The following is a 17,766-nucleotide window of genomic DNA, read 5'->3' on the forward strand; positions in this document are numbered from 1 at the left end:
AGTTTTATTTTTAAACATGTGTTTAGTGTCCTGGGCTCCTCCTGGGAGGAAGGGCATCGTTATTGTTGTTTTGGCATTTTTAAGGCACCTTGAATCCTTAAGGTGGGGGACGCAGCCTTAGCGATATAAATTAATCCAAAAGTCCCCCCCATCAGTTGATGAATGAACACAGTCGAGGTGGTCGGAGAGGGAGGGCAGGCAGTTGCTGTTACTTCTCTCCTCCCGTGTACAACAACTGTGTGTACAACTAGTCGTCATTGACGATCCAAGACAACTGTAGGAACTGCAACTCCCGTCTCTTTCTCCCCGGGCGGTCCGTTGCCTATGCCGGCTGGGCCTCGGGGGAGCTGGAGTTGGGCAACATTTGGAGGGCCGCATTTAGGCAACTTGTTGTCCTCCGGACGTTCTGGACTACAACTCCCGTCAGCCCCAGCGAGCCTTGCTGCAGGAAAGGGAGTTGGGGACGGCGGTGGCTGAGGCTGATGGGAGTTGTAGTCTTGAAGCCTCCTCTCGGAAGGGCGGAGCTGCCGCACGTGCAGGAAACGGGCGGAGCTCAGAACGGCGGCCAATCAAAGCGGCCGCAGCGCTGACTCCCCCTCCCTCGTTTGTGCGGGGCGCTCGCGGGCAGCTGCTGCGGCGTTTCGGAAGGCGAGAGAGGGAAACGGGTGGGAAAGAAAGCTCCGCCTCCTTCGGTGCGGTGGTCCAATAGCGGCGTCGCAGGGCGATGAATGGCAGCCGCCGCGGGCCAACTGGTGAGGCGGGCGGCGTCTCGCTCAGATCGCGGGCAGGGCCGCTCGCTTTTCAGGCTGAGAGGATGGAGCGTTCGGGCGGCTCCCTCAGGCACGTCGCCAGCCCGCTGCCCAAGGGCCTGCTGCCGGGCCGCCGCGGACTCGCCGACCCGGCCTCGCCCCCCACAGCATCGGCGGCCGGGAGCGGGATGGGCGACGCCGCCGAGCGCGACGCCTTCGAAAGGGGCCAGGTACCCGCCACGGGTCGGGTGGAGGTGGGGCGGGAGGCGCACGCGGAGTAAACGTCGCGTGCTTCTTCTTACTCGCTTATGCAACAGGCCAGGGCTGTTGGGTCGCCTTCACGTGGCGCATTTGAAGCACCTGATCTCACCCCCCAAAGAATTCTGGGAGATGTAGTGTTGCCGAGGGTGCCTGGCTTCCCAGAATTCTTTGGGCTGTCTGGGGTGCGGTGGGTGAGGAGGACCGGGTAAAGTACCATCAGTGCATTGTAATTGTACGGTGTGGATGTGGCCCTATTGTGTTGTATTTAATACTGTGTTTTTTTAAAGTATTGTGTTTTACATGAGCTGGCCAGTGACCTAAATAAATAAATTTGTTTATTAAATTTATATCTTGCCCTTCCTCCCACAAGGAGCCCTGGGCGGCAAACAGAAACACTCTAAAACATCTGAAACCTATTGCAATGAAACGTCTTTAAAGACATATTAAAACAAAGCATACTTAAAAACATATTTTTTAAAAAAACAAGCTTTAAAAAATCCAAAAAAGTAATTCCAATGCAGATGTGAACTGGGACAAGTCCTCTACTTAAAATGCCTCATCAAAGTACCTATGTTAGGCTGCAATCCAATGCACACTTACTTGGGAGTAAGTCCCATTGAACCCAGTGGAGTTTGCAACTGAGTGGACATGTATTAGGTTGCAACCTTAGTCATTTACTATCAGTAGGTCTACTCTGAGTAGGACTAGCATTGACCTAACAGAAAAACATTGTCATGTTCAGCATTGCAATATCACAATTGCATCCTTGAACCGTTTTTTAAATAATGACTTGTAAGTGGCCAAAGTAAAAAATACAGCGCATTCACCAGTCTTGACTACAACTGTAGTTTAGCTGGAGGTGGGTGATCATCTGTGTGCGTGTGAGAGAGAGAGAGCGGCCCCTGGAGGAAAGGAATAGAGAGTAATTAGGGTGTTTAAAAATTTCAGAAGAGCCCTGCAACTGGATTGGGCCAAAGGCCCATTTGCTCCAGCATCCTGCTCTCACTGTGGTCAGCCACACACTCCGACGGGAAGCCTGCAAGCGGGACCTGAGCACAGCAGCGCTTTCCTCGCCTGCCATTCCCAGCAGCTGGTGTTCAGAGGCATACTGTCTCCAACACTGAAGGCAGAATATGGCCATCATGGCTACTAATCATTGATAGCCTTATTCTCCATGAATTTGTCTAATCCTATTTTAAAGCCATTTGTGGCCATCACTACATCGCTAGTGGACTACGTTCAAGGTTCTAGTTTTGGTGTACAAAGCCCTGTACAGCTTGGGACCAGGATACCTGAAAGACCGTCTTATCCCTTATACACCCAGTCGATCACTGTGCTCTGCAGGCGAGGGCCTCCTGCAGATACCATCTTATCAGGAGGACCGTTCTGCAGTGTTGTGTAAACATCCTTTAGTGTAGTGGTACCTAACCTTGGAATTCCCTCCCCTTAAATGTTAAACAGGCGCTATCTCTGTTATATTTTTGGCGCCTACTGAAGACCTTCCGCTTTCAACAAGCCTTTTAAGTTGAGACCTTATCCCAGTATGCATCTGCGTTGGAATTGCTTTTTAATATGTTTTTAAACTTTTTCTTTTTTAAAAAAATATGTTTTTAAAGCTTTAAAAAAAAGTTTTTAAAGATGTTTTGTTTTAATATATTTTAAAGTCTGTTTTTATGATGTTTTAAAGTGTTTTTAGTGCTTTTGTTTGCCGCCCTGGGCTCCTACTGGGAGGAAGGGTGGGATATAAATAAAATAATAAATAAATAAATAAAACACATGTCTATGGGAGTGAATTCCACAGGGTAGTTTTCATTCCTTTGCAAACGCCACAGAGATGTCATAGTGGGAGTTGCAGAGGATGTGGATAATGCCACCAGTAACTCCCATCATCCCTGGCCAATGGCTATGCTGCTGGTGCTAATGGGAGTTGGGAGTCCCCTGGGAGAAATATCCAGAAAAGAAGACACTTTTAAATGTAGATTTAAAACTGTAGGGAGGTTCTTAAGGAAGAAGATTTGGGCCTTGAAGGTGAAACCAGTGAAAGCAGAAATGCACAGGAAGCCAATATGGACATTGTAGAACCAATGTTAACATAGTTAGAATGACAGTTTTCCATCATAACTTTGGCTGTCATGCAAAGAACCAATAGGAGTTTGGTATGTCACTTGCCCTACACTTCTCTACGTTGTGGAGGAGAACCAGGTTTTGCAGAAGGAAAGAGCTGGGAGCAGTTCTCCTTTGCTGTGTTGAATAGGCTCTTCTGACATATGGGAATCCTTTCTCTTTTGGCAAAGTGAGCCAGAGGCTAATTAGTGCACAAACCATTGTCCTTGCTACTTATTTTCCTTGTAGCTGCAGCTTGCTGCTGTTGATGTCCTAAAATGATGTGTTTTGCTACATCTTTGCCCTGAACAGCCTAATCAAAACAAGATAAGAACAGCATGTATGTGTAAAGGTCCAACAAACTGGAGAAGAGAAGAGGGGCGGAGAGTAATCCCTTCATTTGGAGACTTGCAAATTTGTGTCTTGTCAGCAAAACTGGCACCACTATCTAGAGTTGTTAGGTACGCAAAAATCCAATTTGCAGAGTGTGCCCCGTTTAACTTTAACCAATCCGGGATATAAATTCATTGTGCTTAAAATTCAAGTAGGCTGCCCAAACAAGGAGGAATTATGAGCAGGAATCAACTTGTCTTCTGAATAAGAAACTATTCTGATATTACAGTATATTGATTTTTTGGGTTTCCTTTGGGAAACAATAATGGTTATAAATATTAAATGAAAATGAAGAGTCTGAGGGTCCTGGAAGAGTGGTCTGGATGGGAGGAGGCAGAGTTGGATAGTTCTTGGATCTCTAACTGCGAGCCAGTAGCAAGTCGTCTGCTCTTTTAAGCTGCCTCAGTCTCAGCTCTGTGGGTGAAAGTGTGAAATGGAAGTGAAAGGTTTGAGAGAACCAAGGGCGGGCAGAGATGCCTGGGTGCAGCATCCCTGTGCAGAAAAAGAGCTGTTCCAGCATAGGGAAGGGATGGAGATGGGAAACCTCCCACAATTGGGCATCTTGCCAAATTAATGTGTAGGTGGCATCGTCATGGCAATCCAGGGGTATCGAGACAACTGCAGCTCTGTCTGCATGGAGTTCTGCATCTCACTTTCTGGTCAACCTCAAAGAGTGTCCAAAGTCAAGCCGGGAAGAAGATGTTGGCTTAGATGAGCATTGTCTGATCCAGCAGGGATCTTACTTTCTTAAGGGGGTGGGGATGGGGAATTCTAAGAGAGTCTTGGTTTGTGATTGGAGTTCATCTTTCTGGTGAAGAATAAGCTTTTGTTGCAATAAATTTAAGGTTAAGCACATTTTTGAGCCAGTTTGATTAGTTATGTCTGAAAGAGATGGAAAGGAGAGGGGAAGCCTTTTTAGGGCTCCCAAGCCAAAAGAAGGAAAAGAAATCCAGAGAGCAGCCCTGCTTTCCACCAGAATGCAGAGTTAATTGCACTTTGCTGACTGATCTCCTATTCGTCACAGCAAGTCCAACTTTCTATTTACAGTCTAGGGATTTGGTGTTGTCTACAGGGAAAGTGCAGATATGCATGATATTGCTTATTGAACTCTGCTTTATCTCTTTATTTAGTGCCCTGTGTCAGCAGCAAGTAAGCGCTTACAGAGCAAACAACAGTTTTTGACCTCAAGGGCTTAACAACTTAAATTGTGAGACAACTAATCTGGAGTGGAATATGGATTGGATAGTTGGAAAACTTCCTGCAAAGCAGTTGGTGATGGCTGTTGTGGTAGGAAGGTAGGGAAAGGAAGACTAGCGTCAGTCCACAGATGCCATTGAGCCGGAGGGGACAGAATGACAGGCCAGAAATAGTACAATGAGAAGGTAGCAGTGAGGCTGAATGTTGAAAGAGAACTAAAAGATTGTTTGGTTGAGGTGTGAGGAAGAGTTTCGTATAGCTGTTGTTCTTTCCTTTCCTCTTGATAAGAGATTCTTTGGAGCTGTCTCAGAATCTGAGAGTTATGAAATCTAGGTAGCCCTCTCCCTTTCATACAGGTTTCTTCTTTCCCAATCTCCCCCCCCCAAGGTTCTGTACAGCATACCAAGTCCTAACAGGCTTTCTGCTGAATGAAAGAGCCTCAGTCGAAAGAGTTGCAGTCATGTGGCTTTTCTTCCTTTGTACAGCTTCCGTTGTTCATCTTCAACTGTCACATCGAGCAGTGGAGAACCTTGAAAACCTGTAGAAGCATGCTGCCTTTCTAGAGATTAATGCAAACCCTGACACAAGGGGCTTCCTGCAGGCATTGTAAGCTGCATAAGCAGGCACTTGGCTGCTTTTGTTTCTTCATTTTCTGTTTTCTGACATGGTTCCCATTAGCTGGACAGAAATATCTTTACAGTGCCGAATGCAATCATGGCTGGGAAAGAGAGCTGACTGGAAGTCCCACATATTCCAGGCATGTAGCCATTGTTGGTCACATCTGCTGCAACGCTTAATTATTCTGACACCTGTAGAACATTCCCTTTTCCACCAGAGTGCCTGCCAGTTGGTAGATGTGCTTGATAGACCATGCAGTCCTTGTAGGGTTAAAGAATGGAGGGGACAAAAGGCCCAGCTTGGCTTCTGTGTCCTGATTTTGTCCCCGTCACCTTCCACTTTTGTTCATAAGAGACAAGGAACGGGGAGAAGCAGGTGAATTATGATGGTGAATGATCTATGCAATGGAATAACTGGATTTCTGCCTAGTATGGCAGGCACTGTATTTGATGGCTGGAACCGAACCAGAGGAACAAGGTGACAGGAAGATGGAATAGGGTTGCCAGGGGCGTGTGGGGGAGGTGGGATCCGAAGCACAAGCAGTGAAGAGACTCTCCAAATGTCATGAAATCTGTTCACAAATGTGAGTAGATAAATGCATCTGCAAATGGGAGACCAGCGCTTAGTATCCTGAGAGCTACAAAGGCAGACATGGCTTTTATCCCAGAAAATGTCAAGTAATCTTATCCGAAAAAGTGAGTGGGTGAAAATATTGCATTCTCCCCTCTCCCCAATTTCTGTCCAGCTGACAAAAGAACTTGGTGAGATGTTAAACTCTGTTCTCTTGCACTTCAGGTTTGGTGCAGGAAGCACACTGTATACCTAAGGGATGCCCCAAGTGCACACACACCAGTGATTGAAAAGACCCACAAGTAACCTGCTTCATTCATTGTCTGGATACACCATTAAGAAACATCAGTGATTAAGTGGGATAAAAATAGCTAACATAAGTTAAAAACCCCTACAATGCTTGATTAACCCAAACCATTCTTTTATTTTATTAAGAAATGTGTAAACCACCCTTTGCCAAAAGGTCACAGGGGGGCTTACAATCTCATAATAACACAATGCAAGAACTTAAAACAATTATTTAAATCCAACTCATAATGAAAACAGCAGCATCAAACTATTCACAAGTTATGTCCGTCACCTTTCCCTCGTCCAAAAGCCTCCCAGGAGTCATGGTGGCTGTGGCACACCTAACAAGCATTCACAGCATCATCACTCTGACTAAAAAGTGTGTTGGTGAAGATGATCCAGCAAGACATGGATGGTGGGGAGTTTGGCTCTGTTTGAAATGAGCAGAAAATTGGCTGGCCCTGAGCAATGGCAGTTGACTCCAGATAACTCAGCTGAAGAGAACTTGAGGCAGATTTGCTCAGTGTGCCCTGCTGCTGACATTCTGTTGTGTGGCTGCAGTCCCTCTGGGACGGTGCAAAGAAGAAGCAACTCTCTTGGGGTAGTCTGGCAATTGGAATGTTGTTGCTGTGGCCCAGTGCTCTGCTCTTTATGTGCATCTGTGTGTTTTGGCGGCCCAGATGTACCGGCCTTGCTGGGGATAGTGTGTAATAAACCATGGAGGGGTGGGAAGAGGCCCACTCCTCAAACCGACATCTGTTGTGTGTAGGGTAGTTGGCATGCTACTGGCATTGTGCGCATGGTGTGGGAAGGGCTTGAGGACAAGGTGGCTTGGGCATGCAATGGGCGTGTCTGCTCCTGTTGACCCCTGGGAATGCTGAGCAAAACCTGGAAAGGTGATGGAAAGCTGATTCTCTTCAGAGGATGCTACCTCAGTTTTTAAAGAGACAGATGTTCTTTGCCAGTCCTTAAAGAGATGAAACAAAGGATTTCAGATACAGATTAAAATAAAAAATGCAGCCAGATGAAGGTGATCTTTGGCATCATCCTATCTGTTTGAAGCTCTTCTGCAAAGGCAATAGCAGTTGTGTGTTTTAGTGTGTTAAAGTGCAGGGAGGGGGGCCTTGTATAGAAGAGGGAAAAGCCCCCACAAACAAGGCAAACTGCGTGGACCAAGGAAGTTGTTTTTAAGAAAGTGAAGGGAAGAAGACTTTCTTCTGCCCTCCTGTATTACAACAGAAATCAATATGTTTAAATAAGTTGGCTTTTTCCAGATAACACCTGCAAAGCTGAACAGAAGGGGGGGGGGATATTCTTTTTTATTTTTCTACAGACACATATATACTTTTGATAATGTATGGGAAAGCTTCTTATTTGCTCTTATACACATGATTTCCATGCTTTGTGTGAGTCCCTTGCCAAGTCAGCACTCCAAAGGCCACACACAGATTAAGTATGATTTGTTAACTTTGTTTAAATACTAACTTACTAATAAAAGCATAAAACCCTAAGCCACCTGCTCTTTTTTTTTTTTAACTCAAGCCATCCATCGGTTTTGCTAAGAAGTTAAAATTGTACACAGGAAACTGGGTTCTCTCAAAGTGCCTCAGTGTTGCTATGTATGTATCTATCTATATCTGTTCAGAACAGCTATTTAAAGAACTGACACCAGTACAATCAGACCAAAGGAAAGGAAAGGAAAGGAAAAAGAGCACTTTATTCGTTGGCAGCTGATGACATGCAAAGGAGTCGGAAGCATGCCCATTGTTCAGCTTGGCTACCATGGGATTAGTCTCCAGTCTTTACCCTCCAAAGCATGTGTGGGGAACCTTTTTTTAGCCTGAGTCACATTCCCTTCTGGACACATGTCAGTGGCTGGTGGAGCCACAGGCAAAATTGGGCTGAGCAATGATTGGTAAGTTTTTCCTTTGTACTGTAGACTAGTTTCTACACCCCCCACCCCTCCCTATCCTCCATCCAGGCAACCACGTAGCATTATCAGAGTGCAAGGAGGCATTCCAGCCAACAAAACACTTGGGGTACAAAGCAAGGCCAGCGGAGAGTTGAGGGCCGGGTCAGAGGGGCCTGGAGGGCTGCAATTGGCCTCTGGGCCTGAGGTTCCCCCAACCCTGCTCTGAAAGCCCTGTGTGTGCCTGGCCTGAGGTACTAAATCCCTATGCTTCAGGAGATACAAAGGTCTGGCCATTCTTGTAAGTGCTGGACAAGCAAAGCATTTTGATTTATGAGATGATGAGACAAAGGCCACAAGAATTGCCCTGCTGACTTGGATCAGAGATCCATCCTCCTCTGCATCCTGCATTTCAGCTATGACCCATCATATGCTCAATGGAAGCTTACAAAGAGGGCAAGATGGTGAGAGAATCTCTTTCTCTCTCTCTCTCTCTGTCTGTCTGTCTGTCTCTCTCTGTTTCTCTCTGTCTCTGTCTCTCTCTCTCAGCCCATGAAGCTCCTTAATCCTAGATAAGCAGATGAACAGCTCTCTCTGTGCTTAGAAGCATGCTTTTCCTTTTTCAGCAGCACAAATGAGAAAAAAGAAATATGCTGAATCAAGTGGTGACATTTAATAGATCAAATATGTAACCTTGTGCCATCCTTGGGAACGTAGAGAAGGAGTCTTTGAGGATAGTGTATATTGTCCATTTGGCATTATAGCATGGAATAATAATCAGCCTCTTCAGTGAATACTACGCAAGAGGGATGGTGTGATAGATTATGGTCAACACAGGTGCATAGCACACATCTTCCTAAACAAGGTATAGTGGGAGTTTAGTCAACTTCTTACCCTGATTTCTGCCAAACTGTTTTGTTTTTTAGTGCTTTTCTCACAGCAGTTTCTGCCTAGCAGCACCTGAATAGATGAGATATTACTCATGCAGTCCCTTCACATTCAAACTCCAAGTGCCCATTGATGGAACAGTTATAGTACTTAATGGGGTACATCCAATGTAGCGCTAAAGCAAATGTTCTGTCAGTGCAAGGATTTCTCCTTGTGCATAGGAACATTCTCCCCCTCTCCTCCCCTTGCACACCCCCTACATCTGTTCTGGAGTTTGTCCCAACACCCTGGAACAGATCTGGGGATGGTGTGTGTGTGTGTGTGTGTGTGTCCCATTGCACTAGCAGTAATCCTTGTGCACACACAACTATTTAGTTGAATACCACCCAATATCTTTATATCCATTTGAGATGATCTTAAACTGGTGGAGAAAGGACAGAGATTCACAGATCAGTGACAAAAGGATGTTTGAGGGCAAGGCATGAAAACAAGGGGTGAGGCAGTTTAGTCTGAAGCTCTGATTCCTCCAAAGCTGAAAGAGGGAAGACATTAATGGTCCTTAGTGGGTTAGTCAGAAGCCTCAGTTCATGGGCTTTGGCTGCAGGAGGGAGCATCCTTTCAGGTCGTAGTTCTGAACAACTGAAGTTCAAGGAAGGAAATGGCCATCACTGTGGGAAATGGAGGTGGTGGCTAGATTGGGGTTTTGCAGGTGAACTGTAGTGTCATCCATTGCTTGTGATCAGGTCCCTTTCCACATAAGGAGCCATCTGGCAATTAATTGCAAAGTGTGGCAATGTCTGGTTTGGAGTGAAAATGGGGATGTTTAGGATTTGAGGATAGAAATTACATTAGAGTAAGGAAATGAGAGCTGGCTGGGTTGCTTGGCGGGGTACAGAGTGAAGGTATCCAGTACTGTAGGCCTGTTAAAGCCATAGTGGAAAGGCAGCTGAGGTGAACGGTTGCCACTGAGGGGCAACAGTACCAACCCCACAGTGGCATCCTCATTTTCTGTCCATTGGGGTCCCTCCCCAGCATGCGGATTTCACAGCCTGGTGCTTGCTTTTGCAGGATGACCTAATTCCTTTGTTGTGAGCAGGCCGTGGCCCCTGAAAGACCAAGCTGTAAACTGCCCTGCGAATAGTTCCATTATTCTGGCAGCTGCTGTCAGCAGCTATCAGTTCCTGCATGGCAGAAGATGGCATATTAAATATTTACCGTACAGAAATGACACAGCTGGTAACAAACAAAGGATCTATGGGGAGGTTGGGGGGAATTTGCTGTGATGTTGGAAAAGCAACTTCCTCTCCTTTAAAAGGTGTTTTCACTTCAGTGCAAGTGGTGTGTGCTCTGGAGAGAGTGGGTGGCATTGTTCTGATTTTTAGCTAACCAGAGTGGCTTGAAGACTGTGAGACGTAAAGTTCAGTTCTGGAAAAAGTGAATAACCACCCCTATGCTGTTTTTGGCAGCATACATCTCAGCCACTAGCAGTCCCCCCCCCTTTCCTTGAGAGCTGATATGATCCTGAAAGGCTTGTGTTGTGTAGCCTTCCCAAAAAGGGTTGCTCCACCGCCTTATATACTGTTTTTTAAAAACTTATGTGCTGTATATAAATTTATATATATATATATATTACTTTTAATTTTTATTAACTGTAAGTTGCTTTGAGTGCACATATTTGTGTAGAAAAGTGACTAACAAATGTAATAAATAAATAAACTAAATAAATTCTAAGTCTATCAAAGGATAGGGATTACTTAGAACTGTTTGGTTTGCATTTGTTCTCTCATTCCCTTGTTTTTTTCTTTTCTAACTTGACTCCTGGCTTTGACTGGATCTTTTACCTAACCAACAGACTGTCCTACCCATATGCCTAGGTGTTTGACCCATGCTATAAGCTTTGAAGGAGAGGTAAATGGGAATAATAGAATTTGGTCCATCCTGATGGGTCCCAGCAGCCTTGCTAAACATTTTTCCTTGGCTTTAGGTTAACTTCTGTGGTTCTGAAGTGCCTCTCGCTTGAGAGATAGGGAGCATAAGGAGGTGGTGATAATGTACTAGGAAGTAAATCAAAGCCATTGCATCTCAGCCTGCTTCTCTCAGGAGAGGTGGGAGGCTTCTGTGACAAAGCCTCTCTTAGATGTTGTTGGATCACGAGTCTTGTAACTTCAAATACAGGAAACCCAGAAAATTTGGCAACACATCCACATACTTATCAGCCCTTCTGGGCTGTTCAGGTCATGACTGCGTAGCTGAAGTAATGGTCTGATAATAACTTCTGTCCTAAAGTTTGGCAGGGCCAGGAAGGCCTCTTTCCTGAGGAGAGAATGTCTTGGAAGGTCTTTGGCTGAGATGATGGGAAGTCACATTGTCTTCATTTAGTAGGAGATGGCGGTGACTGTTTGGAGAAACTGGGATGTAGGCAATTGCTGTCTTCCTGAAGTTCTGCTTTGGAAATTTACACCAGGCCTTGCTGAGCTCTGGATCCTGGCAAATAAGTTGCTTTCTAGGATCCTGTTGATTGTCTCATCATTTCAGTTGACTGGGGTGTTTTGCTTCTGATTAGGGAGCTTCATTCAGACTCACTAGCTCAGGTGTGGGGAACTACAACCCCAATCAGTCCCAGGAAGCATAGCCAATGGCTGGGGTGATGGGAGTTGAAGTTCAGCAACAACTGGAGGGGCAAAGGTTCCTCACACCTGCTGTAGCAGAACTTTGCCTTTTCTAGCAATTTCCCCAACATGTTTCAGGTTTCTAAAGCCTGAGGATGACCAAGATAACTTCTCCATGCCAATTTTACTACTCCTCACAGTGGGAGTCAAAGCCAAGCCAAGAAGCATGACATGCAAACTCCTTTCTTGTGTGTTGAAGCCTGATTGAGTCAGTCGGAGTTGCAGGAGCCCTGAGGTTTGAAGTATTTCTTCAGTCCTTTGCTGGGCTTGCACCTAAAAATCTGGCTGTGCTGGCTGCCAAAATTTGAGATGGGCCCCTGGGAATTTGAAAAACATTTTCCATATGGTTCAGAGTCTTATAATATCTTTGTTCAAGAGAGTGGGACTGTTAGGCCTTGGTCCTTGTCAGTGGACCACCCTCCCTGAGGAGCTATTCATATCCCACCTGGTGAGTGGTTAACAGTAGCCATCCAGTGGAGACTTTCTCTGGAGACCATCAATGGACATCAATACAGGACATCTGTACTACAGCAAATCTTCCAGAAAGCTTCACTGATGGCATTGTTTGTCTTTCACAATGAGGCTTTCTTAAAGACTGTTTCCCTCTCTTTGAAGCCCCTGTCTCATGTGTGGGGAAGCTTTTGCCCTCCAGATGTTGTTGAACTACAGCTGCCATCATCCCTGGCCACTGGCCTTGCTTGCTGGGGCTGATGGGAGTTTTAGTTCAACAACGTCTGGAGGACCAAAGGTTCTTCACAGCTACACTACAAACCATGCAGTTTTCCATGGTGCTCTTTCCTGAATGGCTGTCAGTGGGCCATGATCTGAGTGAACCTCAAGCGCAGGTGTTAACAAAGAATTTGTTTCTATCTGCAAACCTCTTCTTATTTATCTGTGTAGTTCTGCTTTTCACCAGTAGGAGGCAATAAATGATTGCTGCTGATTGCAAGTTGAGGGCCAGATCACCCTAAACTTGGGATTCTCTGATATGGCAACATAACATACTGAATTTAGGCTGAAAAGTTGTAAATTAGAAGCAGCCTATAATCCTGAAGCTCCTAAAGACACATTGGGTGTTCCTTTTAGGCAATGGGCATAAGCATAGCATAAAATTTCTTCCTTTCACGGTCCAACTTCCCCAAACTTGTGGCTCCAATTCAGATTTCCTTTTTTCTGGCTGTACCATCCAGAAGGCTCTCAGAACTTGTATGGCACCTGTGTTTCTAGAAAGCAGAACTGACTGCTGGGAAAGGAAATCATGCAAATCAAACATGTAAACAATAAGTTCCTCTTAAATAAAAAATGGATTAATATTAAATAATGCAGATCTGAGCACATTAGTCCAGCCTTGTATTTAAGTGCTGTTCTGGCAGTCATGGGCAACAAGGAATTGTATGCAGGCAAGTGAGTGGGCTAGTGGAGAAGAGGTGGGCTGCAGTCCTTCCTTTGTTTCGCGAAGAGATCAAGTGGGCTGCTGGGGGAGGGAAGCCCCCTTGCCTGTGTCCAAGATAGGAATGCCGAACTCAGTCCTTCCTCTGCCAGTCCCCAGCAGACTAGTAAATGTTTTTGCAGGTAAATAACTTTTGACAGTGTGTGCAGCTAATCCCTAAACCGAACCGGTGCCTTTTACTGATGTGTTCAGTTAAAGGGGGCTTCTGTATAACTGAGGAACCAATTCAGTCATTTCTCATATATGAACATTTGCACTCTACCTATCAGACAAAGGCATTTTATCTTCCCCTGATGAAAACCAACTTCTCCAGTCTGCCCAGTAACTATCAGGCCTGCTTTGACTTGCCAGTTGTGGGCAATTCATTTTTGTTTGCTGCTTTTGGGCCAAGACAGAGTGAACAAGGGAGGAGCAGTGGTGGAAAGAAGACAAAACTGTCCAGTGTGCAGGTTCTTTTATACCCATACTTTGGCTGCAACCCTGTACCCACGTTCCTGGGAGAAAGCCCCATTGAACTCATTGGGATTTGCTCCTAAGTAACTATAGAGGGTTGGGCTGTTAACCTCATGAACAGTCATGGGTGATGGTTGTACAAAAGACATGGGCATATATTATTATTTAAACGATTTATTGACTTTTGCATGTGTATGTATTGTAAGTGCATGTTAACAATAAGCAAATAAAGGAAAATGCTTGGTAAACAAATGTAGAGTCTGCTATTTGTATATAAATATGCTCAGAAAGATGGCTATTTTGTCTTACCTGCTCCTTTGTTTTGAGAAAGCAATTGTATGTGTTGATTCCTCCTGCCAGTCTGCTTAGATATGGAAGCTCTTCTGTGAAAGCCAACTGCCAGTTTCTGACAGACTGTCACTGAATCTATTTAATTATTTATATTTATATTAAATATTTATAAACCACACTTTCTTAAAAATACAACAGGGTGGTGGCACATCAGACAAAAATTGCAACATCAACAAAGCATCCATAAATAGCGCTTGGTTAAAAGAAAATTCACATTTCAAAGACCTGTCTAAATAGCCACCATTTTTAGGTGGCATTTAAAAGAAGGCAAGGATAGCACATTTTGCTTTCCCCTACTCTAGCTACATCCATTCTGGAGCTGTTAACAAAAGTATGACTAATTCTTTGTTCAAAACACCTCTTTTGGGGATTCTTGACAAAAGATAACAAGGCCAGCTGTGGATTTGAGTTCAGTCTGTTGTACAGTATCTGATTTCCCCCAAACATTCACATCCAATATTCAGCAACCATGAAACAGGACTCCCACATACAGATAGCAATATTTTTAAGTTAGTCTGATTTATTTTTAAAGGAAAGTATGCAAAATATAAACTGTGTGGCAAAAACCTTGCTTACAATCAAAGCAAGGGCTGGTTGAGAATGAAACAACAGTTTAAATAATTCTCTATTTACTTGAGAATGAACGTGGTTTAGTGGTCAGGTTTGCACCATTGTTCAGGACGCCTCTGAAGAAGAATAAATAGGAAACTAAATGACCCTCTATTTTCTTTGCTGTTTTAAATTAGGCCATTCTGGGGTATGACCTCTTCCAATAGCTTTATTTTGGAAGTGGGTTTCTGCAGGCGGTGAGGCACAATGAAATTCTGGCTAAGGAGAATAGATGAAAGTGAATTGGTGATCATGGAGTGGTAAAGATGCAACCTGGAGCTGACTCTGTGGAGTCTTCTGGAGTGTCCTCTAAAAAGAAAGGAGGCACCGTCAGGTGGAGGGTCTTTTATAGGCCACTCCAGTTAGTTCCCACTGAGAGGACTGGGATGATGGAGGCCAGTTAAACCTGGCATTGCCTTTGTCGGTTTTTGTTTGGCAAGATACTCACAGCGCTCACTGAAGGGGAAGAGTTGTTTTGCAGGGATTCATTGGTGACTTATGGTTACATCTTCAAGGTGAAGCGTCTGTCTGAAGTCTTTGGGGGTTGCAGAGGCAAGCCCAACAGAGTCCCTTCTGGATTCTCACTGCTGTTTGAGAGTAAATATTGATGAGGCACACTCTGAAAACAGCTTTGTAGAACACCTGTGCTCTGCAGAGTGCTATTGGGTTAGCAGCCTTGAGAGGTAACAGTCATTATGGAATCACCCTAGATCAGTGCTTCACAAACATATTGAAGTTGAACCCACCCAGCCTTTCAGGACCCACTTGTAAAGCCTGTCTCTTAAAGGAGCCTCAACAGTAATTGTGCGCTGTTGGCCTGGTGTATTTAAAACAAAAAAGCCTCTGGCCCAAACTGGAACAGTAGCCCCTCATTGTGCAACTCACCCAGGAGCAAGGTGTGCAACATATGTCTACGCAGATGCTCCCTAATTCACCGTAATGTATTGCTCATGTCAGTCATGTGGGCTCTGTCAAAGGGTTTGCGCTCAAAGTCTGCTGAGAGACATTCAGTTGCACACCTGGTGACCTGTCAAGCTGAATGCAGACCGCCAGCCCTGCATGATAGCCTGTCTGAGACTAAGAGTGAGTGAGTGGGTGGGTGAGTGGGTGGGTGGGAGGGAGAGAGGGAGAGAGATGCCACTTGTTCCAGCCTGATAACAAAATGTACCATAGCTGGGTACCCTACAGTCTCTCTTGATGGCATTTCTCAGCGTTGCAACCTGTGAATTCATGTCTTTGGGATCTGAGCTTAAACTTAGGTGTGTCTCAGTTGCTATTCCTTCAGAATGCCGTTAGTCTTCCACAAGTGAAGCTCTGCTGTGTGGAGTGATTCTCTTCAGGGTTCCAGACATTCCATTCCCTCCCCACCAAGACCTGGTTTTCCTTTTTGTCACCTCCTACCAGCCAGCCTTCCATTCCCAGTAAGCAAGTTCAGTCCTCATTGAACTTTTCTTGGCCCTTCCCTTGCCTCCTTTTTGGGTGGGGTGAACACACTTGTGCCCATTTCCTGACTATGTTAAAATATTTATTTTCTCCATTGATTTCCATGTGCTGATCCCTTCTGTCCCGGGAAGGTTTTAAATTAGTTTTTCAGTGGAATCTAAAGAATTGCCTCTTCAGACAACATGATGATTTTTCTACCCTTTTCAGATCTACGTGTCTCTTCCTGCATCCTCTTCTTTTAGCAACAGCCATTCCATTCCCCCTCCCACCCCACCCAGTTGTTGGTTTCGGGGCTGTGTTTGGGGGTTCCTGTCGTAGGGTTTGGTTTTCCTAAAATAATTTTTTACTTTCTGTCATTTTCGTGGTTGCCTTCGGTTTGCAGATGCTTCCCTCTTGTGTGTTCTTGGATGCCATTTTTGTCTACAGTGCCACAAGAAAAGGGGAGGCTGGAATCAGGCGGATAGAGGGGAGTGATTTAGTTGGGGAGGATCCATGTGGTCATTTTGTCACCAGTGAGTCTGGGAGAGGGCAGTGGGGATGACAGGTCTTTCTTCCATAAGCCATTGTCTGATGACTTTTCTTGTTGGTAAGCAGAGCCGTGTACCTTCTATACATTTCAGACCTGGCACTTTTTAAAACAGAGAGAGTTGAATATGAAAGGAAGGGGATGCTGCAACGGAGGCCAAGAGGAGGGAAGTTGTTTTTGCCAATTGAGTGCTTGGATGCTGTCAAATGGGCAGCAGAGGTTGGTTGGTTTCTTTATAAGGTGATCTCCGCTGACTGCTTCCTCAAATGACTTGTGCTCCTCAGAACATCATGTTCTTGCCTGCCATGAGGAGGTCTGTTTTTCCCTGTACTTCTTCCACTCGTGGAAGGTGTGTCTTGAGAAAAGAGTGCAACACAGAGGCAGCTGTAGAGAAAGGTGTTCTGCTCTTACTCTGCTCCCTTCATTTTTCTGAAGATTTATGAGAGGTAAGATGTGCTGAAGTGTAGCCCTTCTGAAAAATGGTAAGGGATCAGCTTCAGCTGCAAAGATTGGAGTATGCAAGTTAATGCTCTACACACTCAAACTAATAGGGATGAGGGAGTTTTGTTGTGCTATGCGCACGCACATCCCTCCCCATGCAATATCCTGCTTGAAATTCCCTTGAGTTTTGGCTCTGTGGCAAAAGCTCACCTTCTTTATTGTCTCTTCCAAGGGAAGGAAGCAGTCAGGAGTGAAATCAGTTGGCCTTCTGAAAGGGGCTCACTAATGGTGGGGAATGTAAAACGTTTGCAAGGTGGCAGCGTCCCAAGAGCCTGCTCAGGATCATGGAAAGGCAGGAGGCCTAGTACTTGAGTAGGCATCCTAACAGGTACTTATTTTTTGCTTTTGCTGTGTAAACGAGAAGGCATGAACCAGAAGCAGGGTTGTTTAGGTCCAAAAGCCAGCCGGCCAGCCAGCTAAGCCTGGCTGCTGTACAAAGGGCTGCTGAACCCCAGTGCCCACTTAGAGAACCTGCGTCCCTTTTGCATATAATATAGACACCGCAGGTTTTTTTTCCCTGTGAAAGTTGACTTGTTTTGAGCTGGTGGTAGGACTGATGCAAGTGCATTACATGCTGGCCTTCAAGCAGTATGTGGAAGACCTGCTCTTGGGAACCTACTCTTGACTGGAGTCCTGAAATCAGCTGCTGACCTCTAGAGTCTGGACAGACTCATAAAATCAGCAACAAACACAAAATTTAGTTAATATAATAAAATGTGGTCTATCCAAACAGTTCACACTAGCCCTTCTTTCCCTTTCCCAACAATAATGCTTAATAAGAAGAATAG

At 45.1% G+C, this 17,766-nt stretch overlaps 1 protein-coding gene across 2 annotated transcripts in view; it reads left to right on the plus strand.

Moving 5' to 3' along the window:
- The first annotated feature begins 597 nt into the window (after positions 1-597).
- HIP1 (huntingtin interacting protein 1) overlaps positions 598-17,766 on the plus strand; it is a 68,087-nt gene continuing 50,918 nt past the window's right edge. The window contains exon 1 of one of the 2 annotated variants that reach the window (XM_061604661.1): positions 598-979. In XM_061604661.1, coding sequence (XP_061460645.1) covers positions 725-979 — 255 coding nt within the window. In that variant the 5' untranslated portion in view covers positions 598-724. Of the gene's footprint in view, positions 980-1,194; positions 1,216-17,766 lie in introns of those variants that run through there. The other variant, XM_061604663.1, reaches the window with a different exon arrangement.

Source organism: Rhineura floridana, chromosome 21 (assembly GCF_030035675.1).
Source record: "Rhineura floridana isolate rRhiFlo1 chromosome 21, rRhiFlo1.hap2, whole genome shotgun sequence".
In the NCBI taxonomy this organism is placed as follows: Eukaryota; Metazoa; Chordata; class Lepidosauria; order Squamata; family Rhineuridae; genus Rhineura; species Rhineura floridana.